General features: G+C 47.9%; 1 protein-coding gene across 1 annotated transcript in view; it reads left to right on the plus strand.

Moving 5' to 3' along the window:
* The first annotated feature begins 272 nt into the window (after positions 1–272).
* Positions 273–13,331, plus strand: part of DDAH1 (dimethylarginine dimethylaminohydrolase 1) — a 56,740-nt gene continuing 43,681 nt past the window's right edge. The window contains exon 1 of the mRNA XM_054286017.1: positions 273–609. Within this exon, the coding sequence (XP_054141992.1) occupies positions 304–609 (306 nt within the window). The 5' untranslated portion in view covers positions 273–303. The remainder of the gene's footprint in view (positions 610–13,331) is intronic.

Here is a 13,331-nt window from a genome sequence, read left to right on the forward strand (position 1 = left end):
GGCCGTGCCGCCCCGCCGCCCCTCAGGCCACACGCGGGGCCGGCCGGGCCCGCCCGTACAGGTAAGCGGCGCCGCGCGGGGGGCGGCCAATGGCGCGGCCCGGCCGTCGTCGCCAACCAATGGGGGCGCGGCGGCGGCGGCCCCATGGAAATGTGCCTGGTGGGGAGCCAATGGGGCGCGGCCGGGCCGCGGGCGGCGCTTTATGCGCTGCCAGCGCCGGCGGCGGCCGCGCGTCCCTCGTCCCTCTCCGCCGTTCCCGCTGTACGTCCCCCGCGTCCCTCTCCGCCGTCTCCGCCGCGCAGCATGGCCGGGCTGGGCGGCGGCCTCGCCGCCTTCGGGCGCTGCACGCACGCCGTGGTGCGGGCGCTGCCCGAGTCACTGTGCCGGCAGGCGCTGCGCAGCGTGGCGGGCCCCGAGGTAGACTTCGCCCGTGCGGAGAGGGAGTATCAGCTGTACGTGGGTGTGCTGCGGGGCAAGCTGGGGCTGCAGGTGCTGGAGCTGCCGGCCGACGAGAGTCTCCCCGACTGCGTCTTCGTGGAGGATGTGGCCGTGGTCTGCGAGGAGACGGCGCTGCTGACCCGCCCGGGCGCGCCCAGCCGCCGGAAGGAGGTGAGGTGCGGGGCGGTGAGGTGAGGCGGGCTGCGGTGCGATGAGGTGCGGTGCGATGGGGTGCCGGTGCAGGTGAGCTCGGGGTGCCGGTGCAGGTGAGCTCGGGGCGGCCGCACCGTCGGGCGTGTCCCCGGGCCCGCCCCAGCCCCGGCGGGAGCGGCGGAGCGGGGACCGCGCTCGCAGCCGCAGCCCTGCCCGGCGGGAGCGGCCCCGCGCCGGGGCTCAGCCCGGTACCCGCGGCCGGCAGCCGAGCTCGCTGTGCGGCGGAGCCCCGCTGTGCTGGGCTCACTGGGGAGCGATGCTCCGCTCCCGGAGACAAGTGGATGGGCAGTGTGAACTATGACTCATCCATTCTGGGGCGTGCGGGCTTTCGCTCCGTGTCAGCGTGCCCAATCCGTCCGGCGGGAAGAGTCGCTGGCGGCTTGTGCGGGTTTGTGTCCGCGGTGCAGCCTTGCTCAGTCCACAAACCCCATATTCGGTACACGTTGAACCCGAGCTCAGCCCCAGGCAGTGCATCACTGGTGCCTGTGATAATTGTATGTACTGGCCTGTGCACAAGAGCTGGTGTGTGTTTTGCTGTACTTGGTGCCAGCCTTAATGCCCTTGAACCTGATGTCGCCTTCCTTGTGCAACCATTGCAGGTTCCATGCATGTACGGGGGACTCAGGCCATTGAAGAGAGGTGTGGTGGATGCACACCCACAGGAGCCTTACTTTAGGTCTTCTTAGTACTTTCTTAATGTCTTCAGCCCATTCATAAATTAGTTTCATCAGGCAGTGCATGCATTGAAGTGCCACCCAGTTATCTTCTCAATGAGCAGTGACAGCCTGCCTTCCTGTAAGCGTCTTTTAATGTAACCCTTCTCATGTCTCTTTCAGTTCCCATCATTGGTACCATAGTGCATTGTGAGATCCACAGGCCTGTGCTGTTCTGCCTGTGGGACAGGCCACTAGCTCTAGTACAGCAATGGCTCGCTCCTCTTTGTCTTGGAGTATTTTGCATAGTGCCTTTCTCTTATCAATTGCAAGGTTTTCTTAAATTCTCCCCAGCAGTGTAGTATCTGACATACTGTGTACAACTTGTACATGTGCACTTCGTGTGCATTACCATGTGTATTTACTCTTTGTAACACCCTGAATGCTCTTTAAGGTGACAGCACAAGAGTGAAGTGTTTACCGCATGCTGCTCTCAGAAGCAGCTGTTTCTTAGCCAGAGTCCAAGTGAGTTTTCACTGGTCCTTCCCATGACACACTGATATGTAGCTCTGTGAGTCCTGCTGCCATCTGTACCATTTCCCCTTCAGGAGAAGGGATTTACTTGAGTGACTTGTCCAGGCAGAGTCACAAACAAGAGAGAGACAGAGCTTTCAGGCGTAATTTGAATATTATTAGTGTTCTTGAATGATGGAGCAATCCCTCCCTTGAGTTTTCTATGAAGTAAAACAAAGAAAAAATTGAACAAGTATCCTTTTAAAGTTATAACAATGCATGGCACTGCAGTGTAGTGCTTGTCTGAACATTTAACTCTTATTTACAACAATTCCTCCTCCTGGTAACATCATTACAGCAGTGTTTTGTGAAAAGGGGGAGAAGGGGCTCATTTGTGCAGGATGCTACCTGACTATTCCTGATCTCTCTCCTCTCCAAGGCATCCTCCCTTTCCCAGGTGGTTATTGTCAGTTTTGTTTTTCTGGAGTGTCTGTGTTGAGTAGTTGGTGACCAGGATGTCATATGAAAACAGTGAAATGGCAAAGGCTTTAGAAGGCAGGAGTGCACACATGCCTACCCAGAGCTCTGTGTGCTATGGCAGTGTGTGCCTTGGACATCTTTGCAAACATCTATGATAATGTCACTTTCATAGAGCCCCCAGAAAGAGCTGCTTGTTGTAGCTGCATGAGAGTGTATCCAGAGCTTCTCTGCTCTTATTGCCTCCAACTTTGGTTCTGGAGATACCAACCACAGGTGCTCAGGAACTCCAGGCACTGATGTATGTGAGCCCCCTGTGCCGAGGGAGCCCAGCAGCTGCTCCTGACCCTCCTGCTGATCCCAGTGAGTGTCTGTTAGCAGCCTCCCAAGATAATTTTCTGAGGCTTATGTTCAGTCTCTGAATTCCCCATTGAGATAGTCTCTGGAGTCTGGTGGCAAGTGATGTTGCTGCAGGGTCTGTCCTACCATCTGTCCTGTCAAATCTGCCTTTATCAGTGACCTAGAGGAAATGGAGGCATCTTTATTGAGCTGTGAGTGGCCCCAAACTGGGGCAAGGTGAGAAGTGATACCATTGAGGTCTAGGCTGTGCAGAGGGTCCTTAGCAGGCTGAAGGAAGGGGCTGACCCATGGAGACCTCATGGCTGAACAGGGACAGGTGCCAAGTGCTGCCCAGGAAAGGAAGGATCCTACATCTGTTGGCTGTTACGAAAGTGAACCAAGGCTGTTGCAGTGCACTGTCACTTGTACTGGGTGACAGGGAAGGAGGGTGGAGGCAGGCTGCGTAAGCACTGGTTTCTCAAACTGCAATCTCTTATTCTTTTTATGTAACATAAGTGCAAACCCATGAATATTTTAGCAGTACAGTTGGCGTATGCTTGGCTTAACCCAGTAAAGCCCAACTCCTGATCATGCACTCCTGAGCTGGCCCTTCCTATACAGCAGGACTCAGCTGGACTTGCCTTACTGGTCTCTTAACTGTTGGATGTATTTTTGTCCAGGGCAGGCAGGGGCAGAGACAGAAGGAAAGGATGAGGGTCATAGAGCGCCATTTCTGCCAGTAATTAATAGAGGGAGGGTTTGTGTCCAGGAAGCCTGCCAGAGAGGCATGTGGTAGGTTGAGCTCTGAAGCCTGCTCAGACCAGTGAAAATTGACGAGCACAGGGATTGCTGGGGTGCATCCCAAACACAACAGCCTGGTTGCATTCCCAGCTGGAGCAGTGCTGTTTCAGGTGTGTTGTGCCTTCTGATAAACTGTCTGCCAGATGCATGTACTGAGCAACACTGTCTTAATCTCCTCTGTTTCATGCTATGAAAACCTATAATGCAGTATTCAGGAAGGATCCAGCTTTTTCTTTCACTGACTAGACTCCTTATTCAGAAGGCTTGTCACCAATTACAGTAACACTATGCAGTAGACAAATTTCTGCACTAGTTTGTAATAGCATTGATTGAGCTTTCAGGCTTTATAGATATTATTGCTTATCCCCCCAGCACCACTGGATTCTTTACTGATTGTCTGTCTGGAACAAAACAAAATAAAATCTAGGGTTATGTCTGTTCTTGCTCCAAGTTATTGTAAGGAGAAAAAAAAGAATTGAATTAAATTTGGTCATGTTCAGGCAGTGCTGGGAAAGAGCCCAGTATTTTTTTAGTAAAGTAGAAAAATTAGTCATGCATTTAATGATTTGTTTGCAAATCAGACTTATTGCAAGGCATTATGTTTCTGTGTTATAAGCTTCTAAAGTTACTTTAAAATTCATAGTTTCTGTGGAGTTTTTATTTGGCAGAAAGGTAAAGGCTTTTGAAGTAAGCCAAAAGTAGATTGCTAATATGTCTAAACTGGTGTTTTGCTTAGCTCTGTGCAGTCACCAGTGCACTTGATGCTTAAGTTGAGTAAGTCCAGTGGAAATGTTGTGATCATTGATCAGATTGCCAGTTCCAGCACCTTTTGTTCCAGCAGTATGTTCTCAATTGTTTATCCCTCCTGTATAAACTCTCAACGTCACCTTCTGCATACAGCAGGGTTAGTTGCTGTGAAGAGCCCTCATCAGCACATTGCTCTTGCAGCCTAAGTTGTCTTAATGTGCTTGGGATAGCACAAAACAGCATTTCTACCATTTCTGTGCTTATGCAGACTGATGGAAACCCAAAAGCTCAGCAAAATGCACCCACAGTGACCTGGCCTCTTCTCAGCTGCCAAATAGAGAATGGAGAATTAGTTGGTGCTGGGAAAACTACAGGAGCTGCTGCAGAAGAGCTCAGTGTATTTCCTTCCTTGGTTAAGAGGAAACTTCTACCCAAGACTGTTGTTTTTCCCTACACCCCCAAGACACACTGGGAACACTTGTGACTGTATTCATGTAGTGTAGAAAAGCTGATCCTTCAGCAGTGAGGGACAGAATGAGCAGTGAAGAGCTGTGGTTGTCAAATCTCATCCTCTCAACAAGAATTGGAGAAACCACCTAAGTGCTTTTTCAACATCTCTTTGGTGTCTCCTCCCAAATCTACTTGCTGTGTGGCAGGATTTTGTCGACAGCCCATGCTGTGCTGGGCCAGGTAACCTGCTCCTCAGTGCTGAGCACCCTCAGGTGCCACCCCCTCCCACCCTGTGGAGCCTCTGCATGGCTGTGTGGCTGTGTATGAACCTTAGCTTGCAGCCTGCACTGGCCCCTGGTCCCAGCTGCAGCTTACTGATTGCAGGGATAGTTCTCACACCAGGAGGTAGAGGTTTCTAAAAAAAAAAACAGAAGGTTACTAAGTTATTTATGTATTGTATACACTGGGGTAATACAGCATAGCTGCTGCTAAATGCAAGACACTTTTTCCACTCTCTCTCTAGGTATGGATGGTCCTGCAGGTTAATGATGTCTGTTTCACAGTAATAGAAAAGCTAGGCTCAGGAGAGAGATTTAAGGCTCTGCTGGGCTCCTGAACTTAATTAGGTTATGGGGATTTTGTTTTACAGCATACACACGTAAGCCTTTAGAATCCTTTAGGTTTGAGAAGACCTTTAAGGTTGTGGGGTCCAACTGTTGAGTCAGCACTGCTGAGTCCACTACTAAACCATGTCCCGAAGTGTCCCATCTATGCATCCTCCAAATACCTCCTGGGATGGTTATTCCACTACTTCCCTGGGCAGCCCAAAGCTTGACAACCTTTTCAGTGAAGAAATTTTCCTAACATCCAATCTAAACCTCCCTTGGTGCAAGCTGAGGGCCTTCCCCCTTGTCCTGTTGCTTCTGATCTGGGAGGTGAGACGAATTCCCCCCTCACTACAACCCCTTTCAGGTATCTGTAAAGTGATGAGGTCCCCTCTGAGCCTCCTTTCCTTCAGGCTGAGCCCCCCCAGCTCCCTCAGCTGCTCCTCACAGAACCTGTGTTCCAGACCCTTCCCCAGCTCCATGCCCTTCTCTGGGCTCACTCCAGCCCCTCAATGTCTTTCCTGAACTGAGGGCCCAGAACTGGACACAGCCCTCGGGGTGTGGCCCCATCACTGCTGACACAGGGGGACAATCCCTGCCCTGCTCCTGCTGGCCCCACCATTGCTGATACAGGGGGACAATCCCTGCCTGCTCCTGCTGGCCCCACCATTGCTGATACAGGGGGACAATCCCTGCCCTGCTCCTGCTGGCCCCACCATTGCTGACACAGGGGGACAATCCCTGCCCTGCTCCTGCTGGCCCCACCATTGCTGACACAGGGGGACAATCCCTGCCTGCTCCTGCTGGCCCCACCATTGCTGACACAGGGGGACAATCCCTGCCCTGCTCCTGCTGGCCCCACCATTGCTGATACAGGGGGACAATCCCTGCCTGCTCCTGCTGGCCCCACCATTGCTGACACAGGGGGACAATCCCTGCCCTGCTCCTGCTGGCCCCACCATTGCTGACACAGGGGGACAATCCCTGCCTGCTCCTGCTGGCCCCACCATTGCTGACACAGGGGGACAATCCCTGCCCTGCTCCTGCTGGCCCCACCATTGCTGACACAGGGGGACAATCCCTGCCTGCTCCTGCTGGCCCCACCATTGCTGACACAGGCCTGGAGGCCATTGGTCTCTTGGCCACCTGGGCAGTGCCAGTTCATGTTCAGCTGCTGCCAACCAGGTCCTTCTCCACGGGGCAGCTCTCCAAACATGCTGTCCCAATGTTGTGTTGCATGGAGTTGTTGTGACCCAAATGCAGGATCCAGTACTTCGTAATGGTGAACCTCATAGAAGTGGCCTTGGCTCATTTGGTCCAGACCCCTCTGGAGAGCCTGCCTAGCCACAGGCAGTTCAGTAATGCCTCCCAAGGATTCTATCAACTAGTCACTTAAACAGGCCATTTTCTCCAATAATCAAAAAAATATTTCATTATTTCCATTCCTAGGGTGGCCTTCAGCCTCCAGATCACTCACCAGTCCTTTCTGTTCACAATCACCATATCCAGAGGGACCTAACACATCAGTAACCCTTTGCTGCCACATGGATCTGCATCCCCTGCTTCCACTGAGACAGCAAATGGCTGTCTCAGCAGCCTCACTAAGCACAGCATCCCTCAAACATTGGTGTGCTGCCCCCAGGCTTATCTCTAGTTAGCCTGGGTTTTATCTCTTTTTCTCTTCAAATCTAGTTTAAAACTCTAGGGCTCAATGAGCCCTGCCAGCTCCTCTGCAAGGAGAGAGACAAGTGTCTCCAGCAGGCCTGCTGTTGTGTAAACCTACCCATTATCAAAACCCAAAAATTCTGCTGGTGGCACCAGGCTCAGAGCCAGGTATTGATCTGCTGGCTCTCTTGTTTCTGCACTCATCACTCCCTGCAGTTCCAAAGCTTGTGCTCCTGATCCTTTAACCAGTGGTCCCAAGGCTCTGAGCTCTGTTGGTTGCCCTGAGACTTCTTGTTGGGACTTCATTGATGCACACCTGAAAAATCAGCAAGGGATAATAGTCTGAGGGCTGTAGCAGGGGAGGAAGCTTTCTCTTCCATCTTTAACCAGGGCCCCAGGGGGGCAGCAGGCTTCCCTAACAAGTGAGTCTGGTCTGCATGGGGGGCCTTCTGTTCCCTTCAGAAGGGAGTCTCCTCTCTCATGTCAGTGGCTTGTCTTTTTTCCCTTTATGGTGGCAGATTTGATGCTGGGCACAAGCTGACTAAACCTCAGCAACACCTCCAAGCTGGATGAACCAAGCAGAGGAGCTCCTGTGCTGGGCACCCCTCCCACAGGGATGCCCAGTGCTGAGGCCAGCCTGGGGGAAGAGCAGGGCACTGCCTGCAGCCCAGCTCAGGGTGACAATGTGCTCCCACTGAGCTCTGTCTGGGCAGTTCTGTCAGTCATGTGGGTGCAGAGCTTAGTCAGGCTGTGCCTTTCTGCTCCCTGCTTGAGCTGGCACTGTCAGGAATCTCTCTCCTTTCCACAGAGGATTAGCACTGGCTGGTCACTAGAGAAGCAAGAGATTAAATGTTTTATTACCGTTTTAAGTAATTCATGGTTCTTTAAACGGTCACACAAATTGTGGTAGTCCTTTGTTTTCACTAACCCTTTTGTACATCCTTATTGTGCTTTACCCTTGATGACCCAGACCACCTTGGTGTTCCACCTCGAAAACTTGTGATAGGAAGCACAGAGAGTACCACAGTGTAATTGCTTGGTACCTAAAACAGCAGGTTAGTAAACTTGGGCAACACTTTACATGAAGGCTGACAAAAATTGGAGATGTCACTAGGTACCTTTCCACCTTCTTATTAGATTGAGGTTTTTAATACCTTTCCTGTTCTATACTGAGCTATATGTACATACTCCTGTAGCCTATCTTTTCATAATATTCTCTGTCTAACCTTACAATTAGAGTGAAAGCATACAAGATACTGTCAGCATTTTTCTGTCATTCTGAAGACAAATTAAGAAGTACCAGCCAGACTTTGGATAAGATGCATACCTGAGTTTTAATGTGGGATTTGGTTGTTCTTTGGACCTATAATTGGCAAACCCAAATGTAATGATCTTCTACAAACTTAGTGTTACTTGGCGACTTTCTCCAGGATGGTGTGTGATGCCCATCATGGGTTACAGAAGGCAGTGAAGTAACTGATACCAGAATCTGCTTCAGTGTTTTCCTTTATCATATCAATAGCTTTAATTTTCAGTGTATTCTGTATTAGTACATAAATTAAATGAAAAGGATGCAGTTGAGGAGAAAAGTTTCTTAAACAGTACTGAGTAGTTTAAAAAAACCCCACTCATTTAGGTAACATCAGGTAGACCTTTATCAGGAGCCAGTGTAATTATCAGTATACATAAGAATGGGTGTTTTAGCCTCCTAAAGCAGACTATTTAAAAAATTATCTGCTTCACAATTTAAGTGATGCCTTGTGGTTTGGGCATGTGGTTCTTTGGTCTTAAAGATCATGGCTGATGTAGCTCTGACCCTGCATTAATGAGGCTAACACTTTGGGTGAACTGGCTATGCCAAGAACTGCATTTTTTCATTTTCAGTTTTCCTTCTGTGGTCCCCTTTTTAATGAAAATGTTAGGAAGTAGCTTCTAGTCAGATCAATATAAGTGGGCTGTATTCATTATAATTGATTTCTATTTATAGAAATGTAAAACAATCTTTAAGAACAGTCCAGGAGCAGCTTGGGTTTCATGCTTTTCTAGTAGAAGCCATATTTAGACCTTGTTATTGAATTGTGATGTCAGGACTCTCAGAAATATCCCAGTTGCTGACCAGAAGATTAAAAAAAGTCAGAACCCAAATTAAATGCCTATTTTTTAATCTCTTGTAGATACTTGATTATTATTGTGCAAGCCTGGTGTCAACTTCTGTACTTTGTTAATCACAGTTCCTTTAGCTGTGATAAACAGCCCTTGGTGATCTTATGGTTCAGTGCAAATGCTAAGGGGTTAAAGGTTCCCAATAACCATAAGCATTTCCACCAAGTAAAAAGATCCTGTGCTGCTGCTCTGACTTATACATGTGGCTTGGAGCTACCCTGTTCCTTCCCCCAAGAACTTGCTGCTTGGACTTTCAAATTGAACCTAAATAGTTGATGTTTTGTAGGGGTTTTTTTTGTGTAGCTTGGTTTGTTTTGGGTTTTTTTTGCCTTTTTTTTGTGGGGGGGGGGTTGTAACTGCCTTACTTAAAAGCATTGCAAAAACTAGTTTACCACAGTTACTTCTGGAGTTGTGGTTTCAAGATTCAAAGGTGAGTTCATAATATCCCCAGTGTAGTCTGCCTGGTCAGTTGTGTGCTTGAACTTCTTGTCTCCCACCATCCCTCTTGGTGGGGTGACTGGGGCATGCATCTCTTCAGCAAGCCTGGCTGATCTTAGCATGGGTATTTTTCATTAAAATAAATGCATGCAGACTTTAATTTCTGTTTCTGGTTATTTTGAGGTGATTCTGGAGCAGGTGCTCTGCCTCTGCTGCAGGCTCAGCATAGCTCTGCTGAGGATGCTGTGGGAAGTTACTTTAATAGCAGGTTTTAACTTGCAATACTCTGTTCATGCTGAATATTTAGTGAGCTTAGCAGCTCAGTCTGGGAAAGCAGTATCTATGCTTGTGTTTGTCAGTTTTCAGAGGATTTCTTGTCTTTGTCAGAAGTTTCCTAGTAAATAATGCTGGATCAAAAATGTAGATCTGGTCATTAAATGCTGACCTGAAATGAGAGCTATGTGTACAAAACAGTGTTCATTAATCTTAAATTCCACCAGTACACACACACATCTGTGTAGAAGTCATTGTTTGTGGCAGGCGTGCCAACCAGAGGCTGTGACTACAGAAAATATGTTCCTACCAAGAAAGACATTACTGTCAGTAATTACTGATCATTCATCCCTTTGAAAAATAAACCATTTGGCTTTTTTTTTGGTATTTATTATAGAAGCATATCCCTAATCAAGTTTATGGTGTAAGAGAGCTTCACTCTTGGTGTCAGCTCTGGTCAGTCACAGTTGTAGGGTGACGATAAATGATGTACCCAGAGCATGAGGTGACAATATCTTTGATTGCTGCCCCTTTTATAGCAGTATCAGGAGTTTGTCTTCCAGAAAAAAGAGTGAAATGTCTTATGGCTGAGCTGTACCTGAGTCAGGTCTTGCATTCATCCAAGGCTAGTGATCACCTAAACCACTCTGATGTGCTGTTTTTCTGTCTCAGAGTCAATATTAAAACCATGCAAGTAGATAAAAATCAGCTCATTCACGACTTGCAGAACTCATTTTCATGTCAATAGAGATTCAGTATTTGGCAGCATCTTTAAAAAGGGATTGTGATAATTTGTTTCTGGAGGGTTCATTATGTATGTTCACAGCAAAGGATCTGGCTATCCACGCCTGTCTCCGGATGCCAACTGAAGTTCTCTGGCAAGATGAAATCATCTATCTCAGTCCCAGCTGGCCACTGAAGCAAACCAAACCAAAACTGCTACATAATTGGACACTGTCGACAGTGCTGTGATTGATTTTGCATTTCTCTTTGCTTTTTCTGAGGCTTTTAATGTAAGAGCTGTCAGGAAGCTGAATCCTGTATCTCAGAGAGGGTGATGTTGCAGGATGAGAATCCTGCTTGTGCAAATGTCTCTGCATTTCAGTGTGGTTGATGTCCTTTGAGCTGCAGGCCAGCAGCCATGGAGATGGTCATCTCCATGCAAACCCAGGCTAGAAAGACAAGTGTTTTAGAGATAGAGCTAGTTTTTGACCTGCTCTCCAGAAATAGCAAGCTGTGTTTTAAAAAATAATTTAAATGTTAGTGGTAAACTGCAGACCATGCCTCTGTGTAGAAGTAGAGACATTTAGCAGCCCTATAGGAGTTAATTTTGCAAATGTTAAAAGCACTTTGAAGCATTTCACCTACTGAAGTACTGAGTGTGTCTGTCATCACTGTGCTTAAAATAGTAAAAGTGATGAATCTCACATTCTTCTGACATTTTACAGAGGAGAGGTGGCATGGCTATTGCTGGTCACTAGGTATTCACTGAGGTTTAATTCACTTGTTCTTTGAACCTGATAAAAGGCTGTAATGGAAATACTTGTGCCTGTGCTAGCAAGAGCTGGAGCGAGCTCTTGAGAGGCAAAAATGAACTGATAGAAACAATAGATAGTGATGGAGGATGATATGAATGGAATGCATGTATTTTCCAGTAGAAAAGTCTCATTGAGGGCTTCTGCAAAGTTTGCCAGTTTTTTTTGCAAAGTGGTTTTGGGTGACTCCTGTAGCCAGTACTCCTGTATTCAGAAACTTCAAACTATGGCGCTTCCTTGGAGTAGAGGGTGTTGGACAAGAAGGTGGCACAAGGTTGTCATAACCCTTTTCCACATTCCTTCTGGCTGCAGCAGCTTGAGATGTGTGCAGAGAAAGGTGGTTTTGGTGTAGGTTTCCAAAAGAAATCAAGCAGACGCTACTCTGGTGTTGCCCTTACTGATATTTGTCCCATAGTTCTCGATCCCTTTGATCTGAAAGGTAGCCCCACCAGCACCAGGGCAAGGAAAAGTCAAGGCAGAAGTCAGTGTAGCAGAGGCTTGCTGTCAAAGGAAGGGGTGGGGAGTGACCTGACTGTCTGTGTGGGGGAGAGCCCTTGTCAGCACTTCGTCTGTCATACAGGATGCCATGTCTTCACTGATGCTGCCATTCCAACTGGGGAAATCTAATCCATACAAAATGGAGCTTCTGCATTGCCATACAGAAATCTCTTACCTTTATGACCCTTAAAGCAAATGTTTCTGTTCTGGATTGTGATCTTACTGTCACATAAGATAATGTAAAATTAATAAACCATAATAAGCATATAATAATAAATAATAAACCAACATATAATAAACACATAATAAAGCAACCAGCTGCCTTGACCAGAGAGCTCTGGCTTAGGACAGTTCCTTCTAGATCAGCACTGTATACCTCCAGTATTGCTGAAAGGCCATTTTCTTGACTTGGCTCAAATGATTATTCATCTGGACCTGAAATGCTGTGTGAGGTTCTGGTTACCCATTTTGGAAATGTAGAATAAGCAGAAAAGGTGTGTGGATGGATAAGAAGACCTTGCTGCAGTGTAGAACTGTTTCTGGATGAAGCAACACTAATTAGATGCCTTCAGCTCAAAGTTATTTTGGGGAGGGGAGAAATAGGAGAGTTCTACAGTATCTCAGATGGTACAGAGTAAATGAACTGGGACTGACAGTATGGAAATGACATCCAGAGCAATACCTGGGCAGCAGATTCCAGCAGAAGGAAGTTCTTCATCATGCAGTGCACAACTGAGCTGTCAGAGTCTTTGCCAGGAAGTTGCAAGGTTGGGGGGTGGGGGGGACAAAAGTAGAGCTGGGTGTCACTATGAAAGAGATATCCATCAATAGCTGTTTTAACTCTCTGATCCAGATGCAATAGCTGGCTTTGGAAATATGTGCATTGCCTCTTACAATAAGCTGGGGGAGATATACTGGGGCCAGCAGCACCCTGTGCTTGTTGTCTGTGCTTGTCCCCTTCAGCTGTCAGTCCTGGCTGCTGCTGGAGTCAGGCTGCTGGGATGTGCAGTTCTGTGAGCCCTAAGCTGTTCATGTATTATGAATAAGCTGTAATACTGATAGCTGCTCAGCACACTCCTGGTGAGTCGCTTGCTGTGATCCTGAAGGTCAGAGCTGTTCCAAGCCTGTTTGGGAGGCAGATGCCCTGCCTTAACCTTGCACGGATCCTGCTGGTGTTTTCCTCCCACCTGGCAAGGGAAAACTTGTGTTCAGCCTTAATCAGGGCGTCCAGTGGCATAAGATGGGCCATCACTAGCACCAGCAATGGGTGGTTTGTGGTCAGATGTTGATTTATTTTTTCTTTCCTGCCTCAGGATATCCATCCTAGAACTGATAGCAGGAAATGGAACGATTCCACCATGAAGACAGGCAGAGATATTTTATGTCAACAGTATAAAAGAATTCTGCAGCCCCTCCTTGCCCTTAGCAAGTCAGATTAAGCCGAAGAAACAGTGCACACTTTGTAAAGCAGAGATTTCTCATTGGGAAATGTTGTTTCTAGCTTTTCCACATCAGCTGTGAAA

The sequence above is a fragment of the Melozone crissalis genome, unplaced genomic scaffold, assembly GCF_028551555.1.
Source record: "Melozone crissalis strain CALT ecotype California unplaced genomic scaffold, PUWL_Pcris_2 ptg000045l_1, whole genome shotgun sequence".
In the NCBI taxonomy this organism is placed as follows: domain Eukaryota; kingdom Metazoa; phylum Chordata; class Aves; order Passeriformes; family Passerellidae; genus Melozone; species Melozone crissalis.